This window comes from Nematolebias whitei, chromosome 7 (genome assembly GCF_014905685.2).
Source record: "Nematolebias whitei isolate Nwh7 chromosome 7, NemWhi1, whole genome shotgun sequence".
NCBI lineage: Eukaryota > Metazoa > Chordata > Actinopteri > Cyprinodontiformes > Rivulidae > Nematolebias > Nematolebias whitei.
In genome coordinates, this window is record NC_056504.1 from 48,408,169 (window position 1) to 48,417,649 (window position 9,481).

The 9,481-nt window shown below is 41.3% G+C and overlaps 3 protein-coding genes across 3 annotated transcripts in view; all 3 read left to right on the forward strand.

Moving 5' to 3' along the window:
- Positions 1-9,481, forward strand: part of khk (ketohexokinase) — a 40,655-nt gene that overhangs the window by 10,212 nt on the left and 20,962 nt on the right. The window lies entirely within an intron of this gene.
- On the forward strand, positions 1,498-3,770 carry LOC119412082 (zinc finger protein OZF-like). The gene is made up of 2 exons (XM_037679059.1): positions 1,498-1,528; positions 2,296-3,770. The coding sequence occupies exons 1-2, from the start codon at positions 1,498-1,500 to the stop codon at positions 3,768-3,770; spliced, it is 1,506 nt and encodes a 501-aa protein (XP_037534987.1).
- The window catches only part of LOC119412084 (histone H2A-like), a 4,139-nt gene continuing 3,097 nt past the window's right edge, over positions 8,440-9,481 (forward strand). Inside the window, exon 1 of the mRNA XM_037679060.1 lies at positions 8,440-8,480. Within this exon, the coding sequence (XP_037534988.1) occupies positions 8,440-8,480 (41 nt within the window). The remainder of the gene's footprint in view (positions 8,481-9,481) is intronic.

Genomic DNA, 9,481 nt, shown 5'->3' on the forward strand with positions numbered 1-9,481 from the left:
GCGGAGTAGGAGAAGGCCCTTTTGCCTAGTTCAGTCCTCATTGAGGGGACACTGCAGGTAATAATGTCCTGAGAGCGCACGCTGTAGCTGCACTCACGCAGAGAAATGTAGGAGGAGATCTCTGTGGCTGGTGATACGATTCGATTCTGATTTTTGGTGTCACGATACGATTTAAAATCAATTTTTCGATTCAGAAACTATTTTTCTATTGAAATGGTCATAAATTTAGTTTCAATTATAATGTATATGTAACTGATGAGCTGAAAAGATTAAACAACAATGTAAACCAATAGACCATTTATTTAAAAATCATTTTAGGTTCCTTACTGTATCAAATATTTTTGTTCATTTTATATTTATACCAAAAATAGGAAAAAATATAGGAGTGCATAAAATTCTGTAACTTAAATTATCAGTATTAGGTTAGCTTAGCTGCCTGAATTTTTCTAAAAAAAATAAAATTTAAAATGAAAATCTAGGAACAAATAATTCATCCATCCATCATCTTTATTCACTTCTTCCTTTTCGAGTCACGGGTGTCACTGGTGCCCACATCAGCTATCACTGTGTGAGAGGCGGGGGACACCTGGACAGGTCTCCAGTCCATCACAGACAAATAATTCAAAATATATAAATATAAAAGTACACAGACTTCAGCCTACCATACATCGTATATTAACCTTTTAACTCAAAATAAAATACAGACTTCAGTTATTTTTCACCATATTGCTCTGACATTTGTTATATTTTCAAAACTTAACCTAATATGAAATATACAGACTTCACAGTCTTAACCATATTGATTCATATTTAGTAAATATTTAACAAAATTTCAAAACCTGTGCAAGTTTGCACAAAATCTCTTCTGAACTATAATTTATAAACCATAAACTGTATCATTTAGAACTGGCTCCAGGTGATGTCTCTTCAACCTGTTAAAAAGACAAATTCCATTAAGTTCGTTTTATAACTTATCTATAAGTTTTAGTATAATATGAGAAATAACAGTTACCTTTGAGCTGCAGCTGCATCAGAGCTGCTCCCTTTCGTTGTTTCATGGTGAAGTTGTTGTGCTGCTTTATCGCAAAAAATAAATCTACTTGAATGAATAACGTACATTGAATCCAGCTTATTAAAAATAAAACTCAACCCCTCACCTTCCACTGAGCTGTCTGCTCGTAAATCCTTTGTGATGCAGCAGGAGATGGAGAGGGAACTCTTCACACTGGAAGTTTGTTGCAGAGTTCGCTGGTCGGCTGCTTCGCTTTCATCTTCTGTGAATTGTGACGTATTTCCAAAATACTGTACCGCAATTTTATTTTACACTTCTTGTAAACAAATGTGCTCTTGTTAAGCTCTGTCTTCCCCCGGGACATTGTAGGATCTGAAATGATTTTTAAAGACGAAGCAGCGGGCTGAATCGCACTCTCCTCCATGCTAGCAGGCTCCATTCAGATAAAGGGAGCTGGCTAACTAGCTTGCTGTACGGTGGCCTACATGGCTCAATTCTACGGCGGCCGAACGGGGAGTAGGAGCGGAAAAAATATAAAACTTAAATGCATTTTAAAATCGATTTTTGGACCTTTAGAAACGATTCAGAATCGCCAGGACTAAGAATCTAGATTCATCGAAAAAACCAATTTTTTTCTGCACCCCTAATACCCTGAAGAGTTCTGTTCAAAGATTTTGTGACACATGGCAGCCTTTTATGTTGTATGTGGAAAACTTGTCAATGCCTGTGAGGTGAGATGGTGTTCCACTTCCCCACTCTGTGCACCAGGTGTTAGTCAGAGAGCACCACTGATTGATGGGAGTGACAGACGCCTTTAAACTTGGGCAGATTGCTGCTACAAGGTGCGTTTTTGTTCCTCCTGCTGCACGTCAGCTGTTTGTGTAAGTGGTGTTCTTGGGTTCTTGTCATCTGAGATCCATTGCTGCTCCACTGGCGTTATTGGCTGCACCTGAAGCCCTTTGCTGCTGAGCCGCTCATCCCCCTGATAGGCTGCGCTCCTGCTCCTCGGCACATGGCTGAACTGTGCTTAAATGCTCCAGTGCACAAGGACGCTCTGTTGTCTTGTTCTGTCTTGTCCTGGGTTGAGACACTCTTCAGAGTTTGGGCTGCTCCTCCACTGCATTCGTTGCTGCTATTGTTGCAGCCGGTCAGTTGGACAGCGCATGTCTCCTCTGCCCTGTTGTATTCTGTGAGACTGGACATAAACAGTTTGTTCCATCTGTAGTACGTTTAATTTGTTATTGTATGTGGAACAACTAAAATATCATCTTTCTGTGTTTCAGTGTCCCCTGCAGATGTTCAGCAGACTCTGCTGATCAGAGGAGATGCTCCTGAGGAATGGAGACCTGATGTGAACCAGCAGGACCCAGAGCTCCTCCACATCAAGGAGGAAGAGGAGGAACTCTGGACCAGAATGGAGGGAGAGCAACTCATTGTGAAGGAGGAGACTGATGTCAGCAGGTTTTCATTCACTGCAGTTCATGTAAAGAGTGAGGATGATGAAGAGAAGCCTCTGTTCTTACAGCTTCATCAGTATCAAATGGAGGACAGAGATGTTCCAACCAGCAGCTCAGCTGACCAGATGAAAGTAGAAGCTGATGGAGAGGACTGTGGAGGAGCAGAAACCAGCAGGAACCCAGATCTAAATCCTCATGGAGATGCTTCCAGCTCTTCAGAGACTGAAGTCAGTGAGGATGATGAAGAGGACGAGGATGGGGACAGTCCTGACTCTCAGCTGGAACACTTGTCAGACTCTGGGTCAACAACTGAAGACCGAGACAAAGACTGGAAGGAGAGCAGGTCTCCTGAGTCAGCTGTAAACTCTGTCAACAAATGTTTCAGCTGCTCTGAGTGTGGTAAACATTTTCTGCACAACCGGTCTCTTCAGAGACACTTGACATGTCATTCAACAGAAGGACATTCAAGCTGTTTGGGTCATAAGAAAAGTCTCAGAGAGAAGAACTGGAAAGTCCAGATAGGACCAAAATCATTTAGTTGTGATGAATGTGGTAAAAGTTTTAACAGTAATACACATTTAAACTTACACATGCAAATCCATACAATGGAGGAACCTTTTGTATATGAGGATTGTGGACAGAGATTTAGCCAGAAGACAGATTTAAATGGGCACGTCAGAGTCCACACAGGACATGAACCTTTTGTATGTAAGGACTGTGGACACACATTTAACTTGAAGACTAATTTAATCAGACACATGAGAGTCCACACCGGAGAGAAACCATTTGAATGTAACCTTTGTGGACAAAATTTTAGCCAGAAGTCTGATTTAAACAGACACATGAGAGTTCACATGGGACAGAAACCTTTTATATGTGAGGACTGTGGACAAAGCTTTAGCAGAAATTTTCTTTTAAACTCACACATGAGAATCCACACAGGAGAGAAACAATTTGTATGTGATGACTGTGGGCAAAAATTTAGCTGGAAGTTTCATTTAAACAGACACAAGAGAGTCCACACAGGAGAGAAACAATTTGTATGTGAGGACTGTGGACAAAAATTTAGCCAGAAGTTTCATTTAAACCAACACACGAGAGTCCACACAGGCCAGAAACCTTTTGTATGCGAGTACTGTGGACAAAGATTTAGCCAGAAGTCTAATTTAAACAGACACACGAGGGTCCACTCAGGACAAAAACCATTTGTGTGTGAAGACTGTGGACATAGATTTAGCCATAAGACTAATTTAACCAGACACACAAAAGTACACAGGAAACAAAGCTCTCCTCTGCAGTGAGGTCAAAGTTTTACTCTTCAGTCTCCTGTTGAATACGAGAACTCTCACAGGAGGCAAACAGATTAACTGAATATTATAAGACGATTCCTAAACGCACACGAGAGTTCACTCTGAAGTAAAACTGCACAGTTCCAGAGTTTGATAAATAGATGTGTAGTTTCAGTTGTTTTTATTCACAATATTTGGTGTAATTGCTTGTGCCGAATCGATATGGAAATTTTGGCTGTCGTTGATACCGATATTGGGAGGTGACGGCTAATGCTGATAACCGATATATTGATGTTTTGAGCTTTGTCCACCCCCATCAGCTTCTTTTAAACCATTTTAACACTTGAAATCTTGAAACAGTCTTCCTAACTTGCGTTCACATTTTCTATCGTCCACTGTTCACCGTGTTACAAATCTGTAAATTAAAAAAAGAAACGCCCTTCCCTGTTCAGTGTTTAAACAGTCAGTCACGTATGGTGAAAGTAATTAGTATTGACTGCAGCAGCATTTTTTCTTTGCAAAAAAGTAAACATTTCAGACAAATAGCGTTTCATTGAGGACAACAAAGATAATGTTACTGTCACTGATATACATACTTGCAAACTAGTCGCTTTTCGGTGAAAATCGCCGTTTTCAAAATAAAATGTAATTTACGTGAATCGTCTAGATCCAAAGAGTTTTTGTTTTCGGGGTGGGTGTCAGAGGCGTGGTGGACGACATCATTTCCTTTTAAGAAACGGCGTTTCTCCTCAATCACTTGGTTTAGCAGGTGCATCTTATCTCAATCCCTTTGGGGAATTTCATTGTTGGGGCAGAGAGAGGAGGTGAAGACACCTCCATGTTGCGCGTTAGCTTACAGCAAGTTGTTGACCGGGGTTAGGATGTGAGAGAAACGGTGCGTGTAGCATCTTAGCTAGCTTGTCTGTGTCGTGCGCGGCTAAATTTTGCCTTAAGATTTGAAAAGTTCAGCTGGTGTTAGGGAGAAAGAAGCCAAGTGACAAGTTTTCTGGAATGTAAAATAGTTAAAATCAGTAATGAAGGAATACTGGAAAGGAAAACGATGGGAGAAGGAGATCTTATTCCAAGTGGATTGTGAAGTAAAGGAGAATAAAAGTTATGATGTGTAGAAATTGTGGTGGCACCAAGGTAGGAAGGAACCTGTAAATTATTTTGTTTTAATAATTACATGCAGGTTGACAAAACTGACTAAAGGTGTGTGTGCGTGCGTGCGTGCGTGCGTGTGTGCGTGCGTGCGTGTGTGCGTGCGTGCGTGTGTGTGACGCTTGGCACAGTGTAATTTAGTATTGTGAAGGCTGCATGATGCAGGTCATTTTTTGTTATGAGCAGGTCTATCATTAAATCAGAAAACAGTAAAAAGTCTCATAAATTCAAAACAGTCTGCTCCTCAGATAAATAGTGTTAACTTATTATTTTTATATATGAATGTTTCTGTTCAGTGCCCTGAGATGACTTCTGTTGTGACTTGGCACTATATAAATAAACTGAATTGAATTGAATTGAACTGTCTGTTGGTGGATGTTAAAATGCTTCATTGGGTAAAGTTAATATTCTTATTTTTAAACATGAAGTTGAGTGTCCAGCTATGGTAAACCAGGGTCAGAGCGTCAGAGCGCCAGAGTCCCCGCCTTCGGCCACTGCCCATAGCATCATGCAACTGACTTTTATGGCCCTTCCTGCAGGTGGTGGGTCCACAGGAAGGCAAACCCATGCTGCTCCTTTGGGCTGAGCCTAACCAGGCCTCATGGGTAGAGACCCGGTCACCAGGCGCTCGCCGACAAGCCCCTCCCCCAGGCCTGGCTCAAGGGTGGGGCCCTGGTAACCCACATCCGGGCAAGGGACACTGAGTTCCTTGCTGTGTCATGACCATAAAAATCTTCTGAATTGCTCTTTGTCTGGCCTGTCACCTAGAACCAATCTGCCTTGGGAGACCCTACCAGGGGCAATTATAATTGCCCCCGACAGCATAGCTCCTAGGATCATTCAGGCACACAAACTCCACCACGATACACATACACATCATTGTGTCCCCCCCACATTACGAATGCTTCTGATGCCCTTGGTCCAGCCGCTGCTTTCTGCCAAATGGAGGGAAAGTTTTTGCAAATCTACAGTATTTATTAAGTTGACAGAACTGGCAGGAAAGTCGCAAATAATCCTGAAGCTGAACTCATCCCTCAAGTTTAAGTAGTATCTTCACTGTAGATCGACCAATCTCCAAACTGTATTTTAGCTAAGGTTTTAGAAAACCTGATAAATATTCAAGTCAAGAAGTATTTGGACTCTTAATATTTTATCTTCTCTCCAATCTGGCTTCAGGAAACAACATAGCACAATGACTGCTTCGCTAAATGTTTTTAATGATGTTGTTGAAGTTTTAGACGCTAAAGATTACTGTGCTGCACTTTACTTAGACCTGTCCAAAGCTTTTGATACAGTAGATCATGATATCTTAGGCCACAAGCTCTCAGTTTCTCAGATCACACTGCTGGATGGTCCTCAAACTATCTCTCAGGTTGAAGGCAATGTGTTTGACATAACTGTACTTCATCTAGCTACCTAACGGTCACCTATGGTGTGCCACAAGGCTCAGTTTTAGGTCCCACTCTTATAACAATTTCTATAAATAATGTAGGTCAAAACATTCCTGACACATCCTTGCATCTCTTTGCCGATTACACTGTTGTTTATTGCCGAGCTAACACAGTTGCCAAAGTTTTCCAGCTTCTACAGTCTGCATTTACTTCTGCATGTTCTAGAATTGCGCCGCTCAAGGTGGCTGCATGTTGGAGCAGCTCTGTTACTTTCATTCTGAGATTTTGCTTTTGGAAACTTTATTTTCTCTTTTTCTGGATGTAAATCACATGTTTTGGATGATTGTTTCCTCTGGTATCAGATGCTGTGCAGCTGGAAGGATTTTTACTGAAACTTTTTTAGTTTTGGACATTTGTTATGATGCGTAACCATGGCAACAAGGCAGTTTTCTACAACCAACAGCTGATTAACATCTCAAAAGCTCAAATAATATCTCAACTACAGCCCCAAATCTCAAGTGAGTTGAAAAGGATGTTCTGTCGACACATTCTCGTCTACTTGCCTGCTGTGCTTGAGTACCTGACCACTGAGATCCTGGAATTAGCAGGAAACACGGCACATGACAGCGGAAGGACAGGATCGTCCATCAGCACCTACAGTTGGCTGTCCGCAGCAACGAGGAGCTCAGCAGGCTGCTTGGAGGAGTGGCCATAACTCTGGGAGGAGTCCTGCCCGACATTTGGGCGGTCCTACAGCCTGGGGGAACCGAGAGGCCAGCCAGTCTGAGTGGACGGATCGGACGACATCTGCAGCCAGTTTCTTAGGATCCACTGTGGGATGGACCTTTACAAGAGATCCTTCCTGTCTACAGCCATCAGTATATATAACATCTCTTAATGAAATGAGGATAATGAGTTACAACAACAAATAATTTCCCTTTCAAGCTTGTGCTAAATGTTGACAAAACCAAAGGGATGTTTTCCAACAGAAAGTCAGTGCCAGCAACTCTTCCTCATCTCATCCATGCATGCTGTTCCTATTGAGTTTATGGATTCTTACAAACACTTGGGAATTTTGGTCGATTCACATCTCTCTTTTAAACTTATGTCGAAAACTTGATAAAGAAACTGAAATTAAAACTGGGTTTCTTTTTTCAGAAATAGCTCTTGCTTAACTTTGAATGCCAGAAATCACCTTGTAACCACTACCTTCCTACTGGCCATTGACTAAGGTGACATTATTTACATGAATGCCCCTGCCAGCTCTGTGCAGATGTTGGATGCTGTCTACCATGGCGTGCTAAGATTCATAACGAACTGTAACTATCATACCCATCACTGCACTCTGTACTCCTTGGCCAGTTGGTCATCATTATCTACACGTAGGCTCTCACAGGTTCATCTTTATCTATAAATCCTTCCTTGGTCTGCTACCTTCTTATATCTCCTCCCACGTGTCACACCGTCAGTGCAGTTACAACATGCGCTCTCAGGCCATCATTACCTGCAGCGTCCCCTTAGTGCAGACTGAACTTGGCAAAAAGGCTGTTTCCTACTCAGCTCCTGCACCTGGAACACCTTACAACAGGAACTGAAGTTGTCCACCTTGATTTCTTGAAGGGATTTCAAACATTTGATAATGTCAATAGAAAAATCAAATCAAATATGCTCTTGTTTTAGTATTTCACCCTGTTTTACAGCACCTTGATTTACTGATTTATACACTACTCTTATTTTAACTGCATTTTTACTGTAGTTTATTGTTGTCATTGTTTACTGTTTTGTTGTCTGTACTTTATGTATTCTGTCTGGAACAGGTCCCGCTTGTAAATGAGTCCCTGTGGCTCAATGAAGCTAGCCTATATAAATAAAGGTTGAATGAAAAAAAAAGTGGAGTAAATGGGCTGCAGTTGATCCAAACTCAATGTAACCAAATCAAGGGGGCTGCAGGGGACAGACGGTGGTGGGGTTCGGCCTGGTTTTGGTCATGCGGTGCTGGTCCGGACCGGGCTGAGGTGGTGGACTACATCATGGGCAGCCTCGCGGGTGGAGTGTCCTTTCTAGAGCAGCAGCACGCACACATCAACCTGGACGGGGCAGTCATCTTAGTCATGCTGCAGGGTAGCTAAATGGAACCAAGCCCGAACGGAACCGAGCTTCGGCAGAGCTGGTGACTTCCTATATAAAATTTTGCAGTAGATCTGTACAGTACATATACGTACGTTGTTAAAATTACATAGCGTTAAGAGTTTAGAACATTGTGGGCTTCGTCGCTGCAGGGTAGGCCTGCAGAACTGGAACCGAGCCTGACCGACCAGAACCGAGCTGCTGTTCTGCAGAGCTGGTGAGTAAAATTTTGCAGTACTGTACACAGGGCCGACCCAAGCCTCCATGGGGCCCTAAGCGAAATTTGGTTTGGGGCCCTCTATTTCTGCTATTAATGGGATTACTGCAATCACCAGTCAGATGATTAGATCATTCACCCACCTAGCATTTAACTCATTGCAACTCTGACAGTCCTGTTTATATTATCCTCTATGTAGATATTATAGTGGTACTAAAAGAAACAAACTAAAAAAAACACCAGTATTCAATGTATTTTACAGCAAAAGTGTCAACTGGTTTATCATCTTTGTTTCCAAAGAACTGCAGCAGTAATGTTCAAAATAATTTTTAGTGCAAGATCAAGAACAAACAACAGATAAAATAACTTAGATGCATAAAATAAATTAAATTGTGCAAATACAGACAAAATAAAATAAAAATATCAAGGAAATACTTAATAATGTAAATGAACAATTACTTGAAACCATGTAAAATGGTTTTAAAAAATGTATTTAAAGTTGAATATTTAGTTTTTAAAACTACGTAAATGTATGGAATAATTTGCAAAAGCTGAACTTAAACAATTAAATAGAATCATATAGAAATAATTACAAAAAATATTTCAATTCCACTTAGGAGGCCCCCTAGTTGCCCCGGGGCCCTAAGCAGCCGCTTAATTTGCTTATGCCTTGGGCCGGCCCTGACTGAACAGTACATATGTAGTTAAAATTACGTACGGTTAAGAGTTTAGAACATTGGAAAAGTGTGGTGTTTCAGAGCCTTTATCTATCTATGTATCTATCTATCTATCTATCTATCTATCTATCTATCTATCTATCTATCTAT